General features: G+C 41.3%; 1 protein-coding gene across 6 annotated transcripts in view; it reads right to left on the bottom strand.

The window, feature by feature from the left end:
* Positions 1-19594, bottom strand: part of APP (amyloid beta precursor protein) — a 238273-nt gene that overhangs the window by 57572 nt on the left and 161107 nt on the right. For all 6 annotated transcript variants that reach the window (XM_024562633.4, XM_024562639.4, XM_024562643.4 and 3 more), the window contains 4 exons: positions 18557-18631; positions 17493-17651; positions 1700-1828; positions 756-855 (listed from right to left, as the gene is read on the bottom strand). In XM_024562633.4, the coding sequence (XP_024418401.2) occupies positions 756-855; positions 1700-1828; positions 17493-17651; positions 18557-18631 (463 nt within the window). The remainder of the gene's footprint in view (positions 1-755; positions 856-1699; positions 1829-17492; positions 17652-18556; positions 18632-19594) is intronic.

The raw sequence follows: 19594 nt of genomic DNA, 5'->3' as shown, positions 1-19594 counted from the left end.
GGCTATAGAGGAAGGTGGGTGAAGTGCACGATGGACTTTGTATCATGTTTGCAACTTCTTATGAGTGTATGATTACTTCAAACTAAAAGCTTCATAGAAGACAGTGGACATGTTGTTTAATGAAGTTTAAACAACAACGTGGTTCAGACAATCATCATACCCAATCATTGTGGGTAGGGCGGCGAGGGAGGGGTTCCCAGAAAGATGGGAATTACTGAATACAACAATAACCTCAAGGTCAGAAGTAACAGTTTTGTGCTTTTGCTGTGCTACTTAGGATATGTGTGACACAGTCAAGAAAGTTTCTTAAATTGTAAGTTTGAGCTTTTTCATCTATAAAATGGGGATATAATGCCTCTCAAAGCTTATGACAATAAAGCATTAAAGGATGAAAAGATGAAGGGTTGTCTTCATTACACTGTAAAGTATCAAAGCACCCTAAGGTGATATTTACAAGACTGACAAAATTAGAAGGAAACTGTTGACAAGTAAAAGCAAATAAATGGCTCATCATTGCACAAACATACCATACATCATCTTTCCCCACTTTTATAAGAGTGAGTAATTAAGACCTGAAGCCATTGCTCAGATAAGAGTTCCACTCCCCAGCATTTTATTTCAAAGGAATCTGCTCTTTCTCCTTCCACATACGAGGACACTGGTAATTGCTGATGCAGATGAACTTGTTCTCTGATTGTCTGCTAGAGGAGCAAAACGTGTGGCTACGCACAGCATCGAAAGAACAGCTTACTTACCAACTTCATCCTGAATCTCCTCGGCCACCGCAGGGACATTGTACAGCAAGGAGAGAGACTGATTCATGCGCTCATAAATCACACGGAGGTGTGTCATCACCTGCATCAAAGGGGACAGCTCCAGGTAAACCATCTCTGGAGTAAGGACGTTCTTTTCCTTACCAAGCATCACAGACAGATACACACTTCAAAATGAAACTGGCAAAACACTGCTGAAAGTTTTAACCTGAAAGGGCTTCCTTATTTTCCTTCTTCTCCCACTCTTTGTTCTCTCACTTTAGAGCTGTTTTTAACTTCCCCTTATATTGTATGCTTGCAACCATAAAATACAGAGCCAATTAAAAAGATCATTGCATCCAACTCTAGTTCTTAATATTGAGGTCCCTAAATAACCTCTGATGTCCTAATTCCATTGCTTTGCAAATTTGTAAATAGATGAGAATATGTTTTGACTGGATATTCATGAAACATTGTGTAGATGTATTTTAAATTCTTCTGTTGAAAGAAATGTACAGTTTCAGATTTCCAGCGGTAGATGCCAGTTGTCAACCTTTGGGAATGGAGAAGCATAAAACATATTTATTACAGGCTCACATTACTCCCAAGTATTTTGAGTTTCTGATTGCCTACCACGATTTAGTTGAACCAATTTTAGAGGTTTTGCTTTATATACCTTCTGTTTTCTTCATTTTAGTCATCAGAGATTTAAATGGCTCCTTTGAGAATCAGTAGCAGTAGACGCTGAAGATTTTTTATATTCCTTATTAATAATTCAGAAATTGCCAAACCCCATGTTGCCCTAAGCCAAGCCTTTAGAATTTACCAGGTATGAAAGAATAGCTGCCTAACACACACAGCCACTCTGGGAATAATGAAAGATCTGACTCAGAGACCGAGGACACTGGTTCGCCAAAGCTGCAGGCAAGCTCACACTGTGTGCTTACCTGGGACCGGATCTGAGCAGCTTTCTTTGGATCCACCATGCGCACGTGTTCGAAATGCTTTAGGGTGTGCTGCCTGTCTTTCTGTTCGGCACGGACATACTTCTTTAGCATGTTGAACACATGACGAGGCTGTCAGGGAAAAATGAAAAAAAATAAAAGTCAACTTTGTGCAAAGTATTGCTTCTTCCGGTGGCCCTGGGTCAGAGGTCCTACTCATTCATCCCCCGGTGTGAAAGCCTTGCGAGCCCTCTCTTTGCAATTCCCCATTCTAAACATTAATCCCATTCCTTTGTTAGAGGGCACTTGCTTTTAGTCCACTGGTCACTTTCCATTTCTAAAAGGTCATTTAATATTTGATGTATATGATGACTGTCCTCCTGAATCAACACTTTCTTCTTAAATAGCAGCATTCTGCTGTAGAAGGGGAGTTGACTGTGGGTCTGCTAGATTTAAGTGCGGTCCTTCCCTCTTCTCACCCAAATATACAGAGGCCTATGTGGCCACAGTTCTATACGCACAGTCTTAATGGTTATCTCAGCGGTAATGATGCACAAATGATCCCACCCTAAGCAGCATATAACAGTATAATAATCAAGATGAGGAAAATAGTAGGCAACTTACCCGCTACTAATTTGTAGGCCAAGAAATAACTGATAAGCTCTAAGAGACATTAAATTTTCCAATGTGAAGCTGTAGTTATTTTACTTTGAAATTTAATTAAATTATTCCTACGTTATTGGATTCTAATGCTTTCAGCAACAATTCAATTTCTTCTTAAGTGCTTCTATATTTTTCTAATTGTTTCCATTTTAATTCCAACCTTACTTGAAAATATTCATTCTCATAAAACAAAGGACAAGACCTCTTTTGTCTTCAACGATTCCATTGACTATGTGATTATATAAAATGATTTCCAAAGATACATATTTCTTCTTCATTAAGACAACAACAAAAAATAACCAATGGAAGTTCCTATCAAGAACAGAATTTCGGCCACTTGGGTAAACTCAGTAATTATTAAGTAATGAATCCTGGGCACCTTGAAAATCTGTTGGAAGGTACAGAATTTATTCCCACTCATGGGGGTGGGGTTGGAGGTAGGGGTTGCAAGAGCTTATGGGATGTGACTCCCCCTCTCTTTTTTGCTGGTTTAACTAGGGGCCACCTCTCTGACATCCCAGGTGTAAGTGGTCTTTCTCTGTGCTCCCGTGAGAGGCCATGCAGATCCCCAGTATTGCACTTAACAAAATCTGTTAAATGACTTATGTTTCTGACAACCCTCCTCAACTGTGAGATCTTTAAGAACCAGGTTTGGTCTTTCTTTATCAGGAATTGCGTAATACACAGTGCCTAGCTCAGAGAGGGTACTCTGTGCTTAGTAGCTAGCTTAATGTCCTCCATAGACCAAACTCCTATGCTTAAGAAAACAAATAAATAAATACAATAAGAAGAAAATAAACCTGTGCTCATCTGCCTTACTTATTTCTTTTATTCTTCTCTGTAATCTCAACAGAGGCAGACCTTGCCACACAGCTGTTGGCCACACATCATCCTCACTTGCACTGTGCTATATGGTTGAACTGACAAAAAGTCAGAGAATGGCCTTTTCAATCTTAAAAGAAGAAAAGCAGTAAGAGGTACCAATTGACAAACTAGGTATACATGTACTTAAAAGATGATAAATTTGTGTGCACTAATTTGAAAAAGGTAATCTGTAAAAGGTCAGTAGTTGAGGGCTGACTATTGCTGAATGGGAGGGATATTTTATATGCACGACCGTGTAATCAGGGTATACATACCCTAAATGCTTGCTTGTTCTTGAAACCGAGGCCTAAAAACTCCCTCTAGTACTATTGCAATTACGCTTGCAAAGGCGGATACAAAAAGCGTTGCAACTAATTGTGTTTATTCGTGATGTCCCTGCCCCTTGTTTATGCAGCTGTCTCAACACTCTCTCTGCTGCTCTACTTCATTTACTTTCCTTGAAAAGGCTTTATTGTTCAAAGAATTTTTAAAAAAGAAATCATGTAAAAAATACTTCAATGAAACATAAGGATTACTTTACATCATAAGTTTCTTTTGTTTTTCTATTTGTTGGGGGGAGAATGGAGAGCAGATAGTCACCTATCACAATGCTTCCAATGAGGCATTTTGTCCTGAAGGGATGGCCAGGACCACCAGTGTGCAGCAGGTTCTAATCTGGCCTTGGGCATTATTGCATTGAGCTACATCTCAAATGAGAGACCGGGGAGGCAATTTTCTTACAACCATCACAAACAACACCCATGCCCATAAGCTAATTATTAATGTAAACATCAAATTTCAAATGAATGAGTCTCAAAATTAGGTAAGCCTCAATTTGCTCATCTGTGCCATTCAGACAGCAGTATCTTTCATATAGTGTGAGTATTAAAAATGTTCTGTTAGTTATCAAGCATAATGCTTAGTCCACAGCAGGTACTGAATACACACTTACTTCTTCTGCTCACTACTTGCCTCCACGCCGCCCCCCTGCCCCGCTTTTCTTTCTGCTAAACAGTAACAGTTAAAACTTACTGCTAATAGGAATGAGACCGTGTTTGAAGTGGTTTAGGTACAGTAACTCATCAAATCTTCCTATGAACCCTAGGTCAGGTCTAGAGGCTCGAGCTGCCTCACAGAGGGAGCAAACGAGGCACGGAGGGCTAGATACTGGTTACAGACTCGGTCACAGAGCTAGTCAGTGCTGAAACAAGAACAGGTAGCCCAACTCGCAGGCTCCAGAGCCCAGCCTCCTCCTCACCAGCGATCCTGCCTTTCAAGGAAACTCTCCAACGGTCCAAGCTAAAGACAGTTCCACAAAGTACCTTACAGCGTTGAAAGCAGAAATACCTAACTGAGTGGCTAAAAACAGAGTATGTTCCAAGAGTTCTTGCCTAGATTTCTAGTTCTCGGAAGCTCAGATAATATTCTGAGACATGCTAGTATCTTCTCTCAATTGTTCAGAAAACCCCTTAGCTTGTTCAATCTCTCAATTACTGCCCTGGGTTTTTGACACTTCCACTAGCTTTGGCTAATTGTAGGGAGGTTGTAGGGAGGAGAAATAGCAAGATAGGAAGGTCCTCTGTCAATCCATTTAGGATTACTGGAAAATGATTAAAGGCATTAGCTCAAAGTTAGGCTTATGTGACATTCACAGATTCCAGTTCTAAATCCATCTTTATCTTTCATGAAGATGGATAATTAAAGGGTGAATATGCTCACTGGTTTAAAATCGCTTATCTCATTTAATACCGGCATTTCTTACATGCTTCAGAAATGTATTCCCAATGCCCCCACCACACCAAATCCCTCCCGCATGACAATGAACGCTAGCACCCTGGGCTCTCGGTACTCCCGAGGCCTCAGCCTGCCTTTTGCTCTCCTACCAGGCAACAAAGCTCCTGCAGAAACAATGGGCCCTAAGAGGAAGCAATGACCTCATCCTTGTTTATGTGAGTTCAGATACACACTGTGTGTGCCTCTCTGTACACACAAACCTTTCTTCCTAATGCCTGTGCCTCAGGACATGAGATGATTCAGAAAGACATTACCATGTCCCTCAGTAAATGAATTACAGGGTTCTGCTTGGGTGATTTAATCAGGCAAACACATTTCTAAGAATTATGCTTACAGATGAAAAATACAAAAATCAGGTTAGCTTGTACATTGCAGTAGGTAGAAATCATACCAAATAAAACGGCAGTTATGCCTACACCTCTGAAAAAAATAACTATTTTTAGTTAAGAAAAATAGATAACATTTCCCTATACTTTCTTATTTTCATTTTCTCTGGATCACACACACAGACACACACACACACCCCTACCTTTGGTATCTGATTCATGCACATTTCATTAAAAAAAAAAAAGAAATGACTGTCTTTACAACTTTTAGCCATAATACAGATTCTCAAGATTTAAAACTAGTTATCTCTATAATTGAATCATGTATCACAGAATAGCAGAGAATCTCATTTGTTTAGGGAGTTTAATTTCATTCATTTTCCCAGGACAAAGAAATTTCTTAAAATTTTAATTAAACACACAAAAACACTCACATAGAAATGATGGGGAAAATATACCTAGTATCCACATAGAAATATATTTCTTAAAGTAACTTACTATTACTATTTTCACAATACTTACATTTGAGAGGATTGTTAATATTAGAAAAACAAGCATTAAGAATTTAGTAGCTCATCATAAAGCTATTGATAGTAACTGAATTTAAAAACATGCTTTTAACTTCTGTGTATGTAATTTCAATCATTCTCAAATCATAATATCTTCTGAGACTAGTAATAACATTTTTTCTGCTAAATTTCCCTTATTTCACTACTTAAATATTTTATGTATTAACATTAAAATCTGGTTTTACTGGCACTGAATGTCTAATCACTATAAAACTTATTCCAAAAAATATATAAACAAACAAGAGAAAACCCCACCAGAAATAAAAGGTAAAGAACTGCCCAGGGGACCAACTATATCCAACCCTATTTACTGTCACTAGTGTTTCTGAAAGTGTTCATACATAATTACAAAGTATGTATTTGCATCTGATTTGATACTTTTCAGACTGCACTAAATTCACAATCACCTGCATTTGAAAAATTCATTTTAAAGAAGAAATTTCTTAAAGAATTAAGAATAGGCATTACTAAAATGGATTAGACTTAACCTGCAAATAGACTTAACCTGATGATTGACATTTTGGACCACGTTCCTATTTTACAATTAGAGTAGAACTTAGTTCTGGCTGCTGGCACAGTGCCAGGCCCAATATTCCCCCGAAAATATTTAACAGACCCTATAGAGCGCTTGCGCTGGTGTTAACGGGAAGACTCATTTCATTAATTTCAGAAGACCCTTCCTTCCTATGGCGTGGGTTTCGATATACGGTTCACGTATGCAGTTTTGAAGGAAATTTTATGGCCTTTACTTATGACAGATTTTTAAAAAATTAGTTTCCCCACTTCTCAGACATCCTGCCTTTTCCACTTAGCTCTTTTAGGCGATTTCGTAAGTTTGTTGGGGTCCCTGGACTTAGGAGCAACCACACGCATCTGACTGACTGAAAGCCCGTCACATCTGCAGGTGGAATCTTTCGTCCCACGGCTCACGTGGGAGGTATATTGAAACAGGACTGCTGAGCTCGATGGTCCTCCCTCCGTAGTTTTATGCTTGATCTAGAAATCTGGCATCTTATCAGAAGACACTTGGGCCTTAAACCATTTCCTAATGGGAAGAAATGATCTGTCAAGAGCCTTTAAAAGCCCGGGGTGAAATCCTGCCAAGGAGGAGGAAGAAAATGAGTCACTTGATGGGGAGTACCCTCACCTTTCCAGGCCGCGAGGGAGTTATTCCGAAAACCCTCTCCCGAAGCATTAAATTGCACCCCAGTGGTTTCCGCTCCTGTGACTGGGGAAGTTAATCACCTACCACGAGAAAGCAATTCTCTCCTGTTTTCAAAAATAGGTTCAGGGCCATTATTTTCACAGTTCTACACCTCGGATTTCAAGAAATCTTGAGCACATGAATAAAATGTACGAAATCTCTGTGTGCCGACTGAAAAAAAACGCCGAGGAGAGTTAAGCCTTTCTGCTTGAGATGGTCTCCGTTGAGTTTAATTTGCCGTGTGGGCCTTCCGCAGTTCACATGTAGCCTCACCATTGAGCGAAAAAGATTCCGAAAACAAAGCAAAGTAACAGCCCCCTCACTCTCAAAACACGCCCACTCCCAAACAGAACAAGGAGGAAGCATTCAGGGACGCTTCCACAGGTACCTTAGCATCAAACCTGTGTTTATGTTTTTCTTTAAAAAAAAAAAGTATTTTATTTATTTATTTTTAGAGAGATGGGAAGGCAAGGAGAGCAATATTGATGTGCAAGGAAAACATAAATCAGTTGCCTCTTTCATGCCCCCAACTGGGGACCTGGGCCCCAACCCAGGCACGTGCCCTGACAGGGAATCGAACAGGAGGCGTTTTGGTTCCAATGACAATGCCCAACCCACCTCGTCACAGCAGCCAGGGCTGCTTATCTTTAACCCTAGGAGCCGAACTAGACTTTTAAAGTCCACTGCAAAATTCACCTATATTCCTTTATTCAGAAAAGCACTGAAATGATTTTTAAATCTTTATTTTATTTATTTTTATTATTCTTTTTATTGTTGTTCCATTACAGTTGTCCCAATTTCCCCCCCGCTGCTATCCTCTGCCAGAGTCCCCCCAACCCCCCCCCCCCCCCCCCCGCCCCTCTCAATCCTTCACTCTTGTCCATGTCCATGGGTCATTTATACTTGTTCTTTAACTAGGTCCTTTCACTTCCTTTCTCCCTTACCCCCTGCCCGCTCCTCTCTGGTCCCTGTCAGTCTGTTCTTCGTTTCCACGCCTCTGGTTCTATTTTGTTCATTTGTTTGTTTTGTTGACTAAGTTCCTTTCATACATGAGATCATATGGTATTTGTCTTTTGCCCTCTAATTAGCATAATGCTCTCCAGTTCCATCCATGCTGTCTTGAAAGGTAGGCATTCCTTTTTCCTTTCTGCTACGTAGTACTCCATTGTGTAAATATACCACAGTTTTTTGATCCACTCATTTGCTGATGGGCACGTAGGCTGTTTCTAGCACTTGGCTGTTGTAAATTGTGCTGCTATGAACATGGGGTGCATAGGTTCTTTTGCATTGCTGTTTCAGGATTCTTAGGGTTTAATCCCAGCAGAGGAATGATTTATGTAGTTATTAAAATTAGTATAAGAAGGCAAAGCAATTCTAGGCCAAGTTGAATACAGAAGTCTTGAGAAAGCAGCTCAGGAAATGGCAGTACATCCTTGCTCCCAACCCCCTCTCCCCATCAGTGTTTCTCAGGGGCTGAGAATATGGAGGCGTGAGCTCCACCCATTCCTAGCTGTCCAGGTTACTACTTGGCTCCGGCTCTGTGATGCAACAGAACACAGCAGCACCCCGAGCAAAGAGGAAGTCATCTCCCATCCCTTCCCTCCCTGCTATGGAAGCAGACAGATGACTTCCTGATAGGAACACCACACCGAAGCCTCCATAGATTCTATCCTAACAATCTATTCTACTCTTTCTCTTCCTAGGGTGGGAGACATGTTTATACTTTGCAACTTCATCGCAACTTTCAATTAATCTTTTTTTTTTTCTAAATATGTCTAACAGAAGCTAGAACAATGTTAATTGTAAACGAGTAGGAGTTAACCCCAATTTGCAGATAAAGAGAGACTTAATTAAGTCACTTGTTCCAGGTTACAGGTTACTATACAGATGGCACACCTGGGAATTACAGACAGGTGTTTACAGTCTACTGAACAACGTAGAAAAGAAGTGTGGTTCTTATCTTGTCACTCACGGAGCAGTGACATTCAGTCAAAGCTGGTAGGTTGCATTTTTTTTTCAGAACATTTTGCTAGTTCTCAGAAACAATTTATTTTGGCTACTGTGACATATAGAAAATACATAATTGGTCTCTGCTCCCAGCCCCTGATGTGCAGTTCTAAGAACTCTTGTTATTTCCCGAGTGACAGGAGTGACAGGGGCATCTTTTGTTAGAAAACGTGCATCTGTGGGTGAATAGGTTGGGGTGCGGTGTGGATGATGTGCCCAGATTGGGCAAGGAAGCTCCACGCCCCTTGCCTGTGCATCTCTTCTGTCTGGCGGTTCCTGAGTTCCATCCTTCATAATAAATCACTGATGGTTACGGGAAGCATTTATCTGAGTTTTTCTGGTAAATACCCAAACCCAAGGAGGAGGCTGGGAATTCTGATTTATAGTTTTTAGGTCCCTAACTATTGCAAGAAAAATTCTGAAAACAAAGCAAAATAACAGCCCCCTCATACAAAAGACAACCCCTTCACCCCAAAACAAAACAAGGACTAAGCATTCAGCTTCCACAGGAACCTTTGCATCACACCTGTGTTTATCTTTTTTAAAAAGAATTTACTTATTTATTGTTAGAGAGAGGGGAAGGGAGGGATGACCTGGGACTTGGCAACTGACTTCTGAAATGGGGGGCAGTCTTGTGGGACTGAGCCCTAAACCTATGGGGTCTGTGCGCTCTCTGGGCAGCGTCAGAATTCGTTAATGTGAGAGAAACCCCCCCACACACTTGGTGTCAAGAGTACTGAACGTAGAGGTAATAGTTTTTCCTTTAGCTACAGAAACCACAGCAGCCATAAATCACTGAAGGCACCATAAAGAACTAAATTTAGGACCTGGCCTAAACCCTGTGATTTATGCTTTTGGAGCAACTTTAGCACACATTGGATCTAGAGCTAAGTACAGCTGACTTGACAGCAAAGAAGCGCCAGAAACTCTTTGGCCTTATGTCTTAAATTCTTGTGTGGTCAAGCAGTGAAACATGCTGAAGCTCTGAACGATGGACGGGATTATTAACACGACCCAGTCGGCGAAGCCCACAGAGTCGCAGGAGAGATGTAAACGAGAGATGCTTCAAAATACCACAGACCTCTGGGAAGGTCTGCCAGACGGGTCTGACCGCCTGACAAACGGCAACTGTGACCTAGTCTTGATTTCCTCAGAAAGGGTTACAACCGTACACTTTAGGAGTGCTTATTCATAACTTGGATGTTGGCATTTCTGCTTTCTACATCCTCTATCTGGTTACCATTTTCAAAGATATTTACATCTATATTTCTTTTAATTTCACCCTCTCCTCTTACTCTCTCTAACCACAGGGCCCTGATGTACTAAAAATATCAGTATTAGAATAACTCAAGATAAAGCTTATAAAAACCCAAATGTTACCTGGGATGTTTAAACCGATCCACGGACGAGCTTCAGGGAATGAGCGAACTCTTGGAAACCCACGCGTAACCGTGTGGGCAGCGCACACGTTTGGAGGGAGAGGATCCCTGGATGCTATCTGTGCTTTAGGGTGGATCCCTGTCACCCCGGACAGCGCAGTAAACACTGGGCCATTAAATACCGTGCTACGCATTTGCAGAAAAACGAAAATGTACATGAATGTATACACGAAGGCTTTGCTGCAACGAAACCTGACATTGTGGTGCCATACGTTTTCACAGCATCTCGGGAAGGGCCATTTCAACTCTGAGGCCCGTGACCTAGCAGGGTGCTGCTCTGGAGGGAATCTGGGTGACGTATATGGTCTCAGAGACACAGGACAGCTTCCAAGCTAATGCCTTTCTTACATACTTCTTAATTTTCTATTTAACTCAATTCAATTTTAAAACAGACAGCACTAGTGTCTCTGGCTACAAACTTAATCGCTGATCTTTATCAAGATCTGCCTATGTATTAAGCTTGGTAAAGATTCAAGCAAGGTAAGGAGCTAATACTGAGAGGCATTACCGAAATAGCGAGCCGACCACTCAGCAGAATTTGTAGGATTTTGTTCAATAAATGCTAATTCTCCTATTTTTTCCTTTCCACCTACTGTTTGTTACTGGTCTGTCTTTAAATGTTTTCAAGTTACTGAGCCCCCTTGTGCTCACCAATTTTTCAAGTCTCAACTTAAAATAAATGAATGCATTATATTGAGGAGCAGATGTACCAGATTTACCTGGGAAACCTATGCTATCTACACATATTCTATAAATGCTTCGTGCATCTTTTGTGACCAAAACTGATGAGCAGAAAACGAAGGTTTATAGAAGAGGACAGCTAGTAATATCATACAAAAACTGCAATTGCCAAGTTGAGCACCTCAATTTCATTTTTCTTTACACAACTTAGAGTTACACCAACATGCATGTTGGCTACAGACCAACTTAGCTGGGACCGCTCTAGGCATTCACCAGTTTGCCTGTCGCGATACACCCACGAATAGCTGTCCCTTCTTTTCTCCAGTGATTGCTTATTACTCAGTACCCATTGCCCTGTTGTTAGAATTCACAAACAGTGTCGAACCAAACCCCAACACAGGGACAAAACCATGCTCCTTAATGGTAAGTCTCTCGAATCACTCCATTCGTGTTTGACCAAAAATTCTATGAAGAAGTTTTCAGGAATCTCAGGAAAATTCAACATGTGGCTGAACTACTCTGAAATGAGAATGACAAAAAGTACGGGTGCTGAAAACACTGGCATTTTTTTTCTCCGTTAAACGTTGAGAGTCTGAATGTGAAGCAACAGCTAGAGGCAGGAAATTAATTTTATTTGGACGCAATGCTGCCACCGTTGAGAACCTGGGAAAACGCGGAACGACACTACTAGGGCACATGGACACAGAGAACACACAAGACTGCTCCCACGTCTCACTGCCACAGAGAAAATGCTGGAAATTTGATAAAGTCAGAAAAATAACTAGGATGTTGTTTAACAGAAGATTTAGACTAAGTATCTGTCAAAACTCCAAAATCTAAGATACGGTTATTCATCTCTTATCTTGAAAACATTTCAATTCTCACTAATTAGGAGCTCCGAAGGTTTTCCAGACCTGAGCCTACCATGGGAAGTTTATTTTCAATAGAAATCCCTATGCAGCCTTTAGTTTAACTGTACAGGACCCTACTTAAGTCCAATTGCTCTTCAGGTCACACAGAATGTTGAATAGGCAGGCAGCCTCACGGCCTTCTCTCCTGCTAAGAAGCAGACCCCTGACAGTTACAGGAAGGCAGGCTCAGGTAGCACTTTGCTGGTGTTTCGTTCATATTTCATGAGGACACAAGAGCTGAATATGAGCTCTGATGAAGTGAGAAGCCAGAAGCACAGGATTGGTTGTTAAATGATGATAATGTAGGTTTCAGTAGTACTGAAGTTTGGTAGTTTGAAAGCCTACCAAAGTTCACAAACTTGAACTATGTGGGATGTGCCTTTGAAGAGGAATTTAACTTTTTGTTGGGGGTGGGGGAGGGAGGGATCTAACTCCTTGATTTTCCAAGGAAACTTTTAGGAAAGTGAATAAATTGAATGGACTGGTGCTTAGCAGATCATTAGCCCTCGACAGATGAAGAGTTTATTCTGAGTGCATTTCTGTTCCTGAGAAAATAAAATTGTTTTTAACTGTAGTAACATTTGAAAAAAAATGTATCTCTAAATATGATTCAAACAATGCACTTTTACATTGGCCACTGAGTGCATCAGCGGTAGGCGTGTAATTAATCAAAAGGAACTGTGGGGTCTCACACATGAAACTCATGGCAGAACAAGGAACTTGAGCTGAACAAAACACCACCATGTAACACTTCCATGCTTGGGTTAAATACAGATGAAAGCATAGATTAAGCCTGAGCTTCAAAGACACCGTGGGAAAAAAGCCATGTGGTTTCAGATTCTCATGTTTGCAAAGTTTGGGACTGTATGGTAGAATGCAGTCAGGGTTCAAGGGATAACTATTCTGAGGGTAGTATCAGCTATAGAACCTATTAAAAAACACTTAGGCTAATTCATTTCTTTATATCCAACCGTTACTGAGTATTTCACATTTACAGACACTGTTAAGTATGAGGGAGACCTGGGTAATATCTATTTATGGCTCCAGTACAAGATGTGACCTTCCATACACAACAACTGGCGAGCTTTTGATTTATGTCTTTCAACAGCAAAATATAACAGTCTTCAAAGAGGGATTTAGAATTTTCTCGCATTTTCCCAAGTACAGAGCTAAGTGCCTCATCAAGCTGTATGTCCACATTTAAATAAAGCCCTCGGACAGAGATGGTAACTGCACAAAGACGACAGGTGACGCCACAACCCCAGGCCTGTGGCTCCCCACCTCCGGTTTTCAGTACATGGGAGAGCGTGACGCACCGTCTAGGTGAGAATTCAATAGGAATCCTGGATCAATCAACAACAACTGGATTTTTTTCACAGTAAAATACTTCTTCCTAATCCAGTTTTTAATTTTAATTCCAAATAAACATGTTATCTAATTCTCCATGAAGTGACCATGAGGCCCACAACAAGCATGATTGTGACCAATCTGAAAGTACCGATAACGCTGAAGCTTCGGCCACGTTCTTCTTGTCACTGTCTGCCCAGTGCTGGCCGAGGGGCTGACCTGGAAGATGTGACGTGTACCTTGGTGAAGGACTCCATGCAGTCCTTACCTTATTTTTAGCTTTACCAATGACCACTGAGCAGTGACCGTGCTTCAGAGATCGGGCTTTAGCCGAAACGCTTTACTACGTGTCGGCTATTACAATTCCAGTCTCACCACCCACGACCCTGCCCTGCTCTGGCAAACTATCCCGATGGCCCCGCCTGCCCACCCCGAGTCCTCTAGAAAAAGAGAGTAAGCACAGGACTTTTTCTCCAAAGAGCCAAGTGGAATTTTACTGAGCAGCGTTGGAACAGATATTTTTTTTCTGAATAGAAAATAAAAATGCTAATGTGAGCCTTCTTGTTCAAAAGCTTTCTGTTCGGAGAGGAAGCATGGTCTAGTAAGAGAGCATACAGTGGTCAACTGTGACCCACAGCTCCACCCTGCCCACTGCCAGTGGTGTCACCCTGGACCAGCCACTCGATCTCAGTGACGTCATCGGCAGAACAGGGCCAATACTATCTTGCTATCTGGAAGAGTACCAGGAGCTCTCTTATGGCTCCTCAAAGCTTTCTGCACTGTGACTTTACCATAGAAAGAAGAATCAAAATGATGAAAAGAATCAGGGCAAGCGGTTGGCTTTTTCGTTTAGTTACATAATGTACATACAGACTGCCACTTCCCGCCAAGATCAAGAAAGAGGAAACAGATTTATCTGCCACCTGTAATGACCAAAACACAGGAAAAAATTAAGGATTATGTTTCAACAATACATGAGACATCAGATGAAGGACAGTGAACACAAGAGAAACGGGAAACAAATGAGGTGAGCTCTACCAACGCCTAAGCTTACTGCCGTGAGTTTCTGGGCTGTGGCTCCAGGCACGGGAACCCTGGCGGAGCCTGGTGGACTCCGGAGCTGAAGAAATGGAGTGAGGGACTGGAGGGACAAAGGCGGCCAGCCGTCTCAGCAGAGCGTCCTGGAGAGGAGGGAGTCACTCAGAGAGAACCCAGAGACTGGCATGCAGACGATGCCCCTTGAGAACGTGGCTAATGATCAGTACATGCATGCGAAAAACTAATCAAGGCCACAGAACAAAAGTCATCCAAAAGGATTAGAAGTAACAGTGTCTGATGTTCACACAGGGCTAGGAGTAGTACCTATTTCTACCATCTACGTGTGAAAACTCAACATCATGGTAGATTATTCAGAAGGATCTTGCCTCATCAGTACTGGGGAATAACAAGCCGTAAGCTGGTAACTGCGCTGATCCCACCTAACAAATCTTAAAAGCAAAATTGTTTCCAAGTAATTTAAATACATTACAGAACAAAACTAAGAATAGTTAGTTACAGGTATACAAAAATACCCAGCACTTGAAAAGGTACAATTCACAATGTCTGACAGCCAATAAAAAATTACTAGGGCATGAAATGATGCAGAAAAGTATTACACATAAAAAAGAAAAATTAATCAGAATTAACCCAAAGCTCACACAGATGTTAGAAGTAGCAACTAAGGATATGAAAAGAATTACTATCATGCATCTTATAAGTTCAAAAAAGGAAAGTAAAGATATAAAATGTATAAAAAAAACAACAAAAACCCAGATTAAACTTGCAGATAAGAAAACTACAATGTATGAGACAAAAAAATAGCCAGGTTGAAATACAATATGGCATACCATAATTGAACTACTCAAAACTACTATAAAGAAAAATCTTAAAAGTAGAAAGATAAAAATATATTATTTACAGACACAAAGAAAAGGATGATATCAGTACTCTTCTTGGAAACAATGCAAATAAGTAAACAATGCAGCATCATTATTAAGGTATTTTTTAAAAAAATCTCCATCCTAGAATTCTATACCCAACAAAAATGTCTTTCAAAAATAAAGGTGAAGTAAACATATGTTTAGACAATCTAAGCAAAGGAATTCTTCACCCATCTACATGCATTAAAAGAAGTTTTAAAGGATGTCATGCAGGTAGGAGAAAGGTGATTCCAGGCGGACCTATGCCAGGATTGAAGAGCACCAGGAATGGGAACTGTATGGGTAAATAAGTATTTTTCAAATTACTGAAAGCTTTCTTTAGATGGTATTTTTTCCATCATCATTTATTGCCCTTCTACCCTCTTCCTTTAAAAGATAATTGACTGTTTCAAGAAAAATAACAGTGACATAGTACGAAGCAACTGTGACAACCGCAGGCCGAAGACAGGAAATGGGGAATGGAAGCGCTCTAGTGTAAGTTTCTTATACTATACGTGAAGTGGTGTAACATTGTGAAAAGACACAAATATTTTCTATAGACCCCAAAGTAAACACTAAAGTAACAAAATAAAGAGTTATAGCTAAAAAGGCAACCAAGGACATAAACTAGAATTATAAAAATACATTCAATTAGTGCAAAAGGTGGCAAAAAAGAAAAAAAAAGAAAAAAACACAGACGGGATAAATGGAAAACAAAGAGCAAGATGATAGATTTAGGCGTAACTGTGCCTACAACTTCATTAAACAGTCTTCTCAGTTAAAAGGCAAGACCCAATTATATGCTGTCTCTGAGAAACCCACTTCAAACAGAGGCAAGACGAAGAGGTAAAACAAAAACACAAGGATGGAAAGAGGTGAAGAGGATACACTGTGGTAACAGTAATCAAAACAACGCTAGAATAACTTAATTAACATCAGACAGCAATTTCAGAGCAAAAGAGAGTGCTAGGGATAAAGAAGGGTGTTTGATGATGATTGAGGGGGCGTGAAAGAGCACAGAACAACCCTGAATGTTTCTGTCCCTAAAAAAGAGAGCCTGAAAATACACAAAGCAAAACCTGATAGTGTCGCGTGAGAAACAGACCAACCCACAATTCCAGCCGGAGATTTCAGTAGCCTTTGCTTAATCATGGACAGTGCAAGTAGGCGTAGCGTACACACACCCATCTTCAGAATATGTTTACGCCCGAGTTAACGTCTCCCACAAAGCCTCACTGAGGAAATCTGCGCTTGCATTGCTCGGGAAGCCTCCGTGGGCATTTATCACTGGAAATCACAAATCGGGCTCCTTGCTGCTGACGTCATGATAGACTAGAGCTGCCCCAGAGACCGTGGCCGCTGCTCTGAGCAGGAAATTCTGGTTCTAGTCTCTCTTATTCCACTAAAAATCCTTGTAACTTGGCCTAATCTCAACTTTTCTTGACCTCACATATGGTTAAGAAAAGTTGAGATTTACCGTCTGATACGAATTGAGCTATTCTAGCTTCGTTTTGATTAATGTTATACAGCGTATCCTTGTTTTCATCCTTCTGTTTTTGTTTTGCCTCTTTGTCTTTCTTTATATTTGAAGTGGGTTTCTTAGGGGCAGCATGTGATTGAGTCTTCCCTTTTTATTGAGAAGACCGTTTAATGAAGTTATAGGTACAGGTATGCCTAAACCACATATTATGAGGGGGCTGGGTTCCTTCCGAAGTGGTTCCCTGATTTCAACTCTACCATGAGAGGCCACCATCCCTGGCAAATCACCTCGAGTCAGGCCTCGCACTCTGAGTTCCCGGGAAGCCTGACGAATCTTCTTTGGAAAAATGTGTCCGCTGTGCTGAGACAGCCCTGTGGAGGCAGCTGCCCTGTGACCCTTTAACCTTCGAGAAGGAATGAATGGACTCAGGTCAAAGCTGAACAATGGTGCTCACAGCTTTTCTCCAGACTGCCTCCTCATGGCCTTCGGTGCCCAGAGCCCACAGGCCCGTGTCCAGGCTGTGCCCTGACGTGAGCTGTGAGGCCAGACCTACCCGCGGGGGAACGGCCTGCAGAGCGGTGATGTAGTTCTCCAGGGCCAGGCGGCGGCGGTCGTTGAGCATGGCCTCCACTCGGGCCATGTGAGTCTCCACCAGCTGCTGCCTCTCGTTGGCTGCTTCCTGCTCCAGAGCCTCCACTTTCTCCTGGAAATGCTGCCATTGCAAACACATGCACTGAGTCACTCAGGAACTGAACAAGTTGGACGGGGCAGCAGGCTCTAGTTGCCTATCATCAAATTTCATTTCATTCAAAGATTTCATAGTCATTCCAACCTTCTGACTAATTCAGCATGTTTTATGGGTTACCTCCCTTTCCTGGACTCCATCTCCACACCTAATTTCTCATTCTCAATCATTATTCTACAATGGTCCCTGAAGGCTGCTTTGACGAACCATAATGTAGAATAAATTTTATTTATTTATTTTTAGAGAGAGGGGAAGGGAAGGAGAAAGAGCGCAGGAGAAACAGCAACGTGTGGTTGCCTCTCACACATCCTCCTACTAGGGACCTGGCCTGCAACCCAGGCATTTGCCCTGACTGGGAATCAACCCGGCAACCCTTTGGTTCCCAGGCCCGCACTCAATCCACTGAGCCACACCAGCCAGGGCAATTTATGTATTTTTACAACTCTAAATTACACTGCATATTAAAAAATATTCCTCTTTTATTCAAAGTATTTTAATTTAAGAAAACGACCATGATAATATCATATTTACTTAAGGTAATTTTGAGAGGAGCTGCAGTTAAAAATTGTAATTATTACACAATTTTTGCCAGGGGAAGAAGCAACAGAAGATTATGGCCACCAAAAAGACAGACTATTGATTAAAAAGTGGACCGCAAGTTACAGTACGAGTTTTATGGAAAAGAATGATAACCTGAGCTAACTGGGAACAAATATAAGGCAGGGTTTAAGTGCCTCAGTTACCAGACAACGATGAGCAGTAAGCCACCCTGATGAGAGTACGAACAATCCCACAGGAGTGTGGAGGGCACTTAATGAGCGGGGCGGGGGTGCTGGCGTGCACCTCTTGGTGAGAACGGGCTCAGCTTTTACCTGGATAACTGCTTTCTTGTCAGCTTTCGGCAAGTTCTTTGCTTGACGTTCTGCCTCTTCCCATTCTCTCATGACCTACAAAATAAGAAAACATTTCCATTTAAAGTCATAGTTCCTTTTTCCAAACATAGATTTAACGAGCTCGATTGGTTTTCTTCTGTACTTGACATTTTAAACAACTATCACATTCCAGTCTTGTTCCAATCATATTTGATCTCCCACTAAGATGTAAATCTATCCCTTAGTGTATTGAACATAAATATTCAAATTTATTTCAGCAATATGGCCCTTTGAAACAAAGGTGGTCTTTTTTTTCTTTTCCTGAGAAATGGCTGAAGGTCATTTCACTTTGATGTGCACGACCGTCGACGATTCATAAAAGACACCCATTTCCCGAACAAGGTTTCCCAACGTTAAATTGAGCACACTGGCGTCAGCCTTTTGGGAAAGCAAGTTATAAAACTTCAAAGAGGATGGGGGGGTCATATACAACACTTTATGCGTGTGCACACATGCCATGAACAGCGTGCCGAAAAGCAATGGAAGAAAAGAGTATGTTGTCAGAAAGCCCGAGATCCACCCCACGAAGCAGTGATGGGTAGTTAGAGCCCTTTGCTCACCAGCCTACACCATGAACAGCAAAATCCCTCTGAAATTCCCAGAGAGTACATATTGTATGTTCTGAATGCAGGAAGAGGTATTCTTGGCAAGTAACGCTAATTTAATGACCAGGCTAATTTGTTTTGTAGAAAAATAAAGTCTCCTCCTCTCAGCCGTGATGTTCACCTACTAGCATTTCCCTGAGACAAGTTCTCTCACTGATCTGAATGCAGAGGAAAAGTCTGCAGTTGTTGGAAAAAAACGGCTTGAGATTCTTGCCCACCTACAGTGAGTGGCCTCTTCCTTTTCAAGTGTACTACTTGGTCTCAACTAGCGTTTTGTTGTTGTTGTTGTTGGTTTTTTTGTTTTTTTTTTTTCCAGTGCGGCTCATACCTGAGCTATGTAAAATGAAGACCAGGAAGATCAAGTAAGCAAAAT

The sequence above is a fragment of the Desmodus rotundus genome, chromosome 2 (assembly GCF_022682495.2).
Source record: "Desmodus rotundus isolate HL8 chromosome 2, HLdesRot8A.1, whole genome shotgun sequence".
Classification (NCBI taxonomy): Eukaryota; Metazoa; Chordata; class Mammalia; order Chiroptera; family Phyllostomidae; genus Desmodus; species Desmodus rotundus.
The sequence above is the reverse complement of the archived record's forward strand: the minus strand, read 5'-3'. Positions and strand labels throughout refer to the sequence as shown.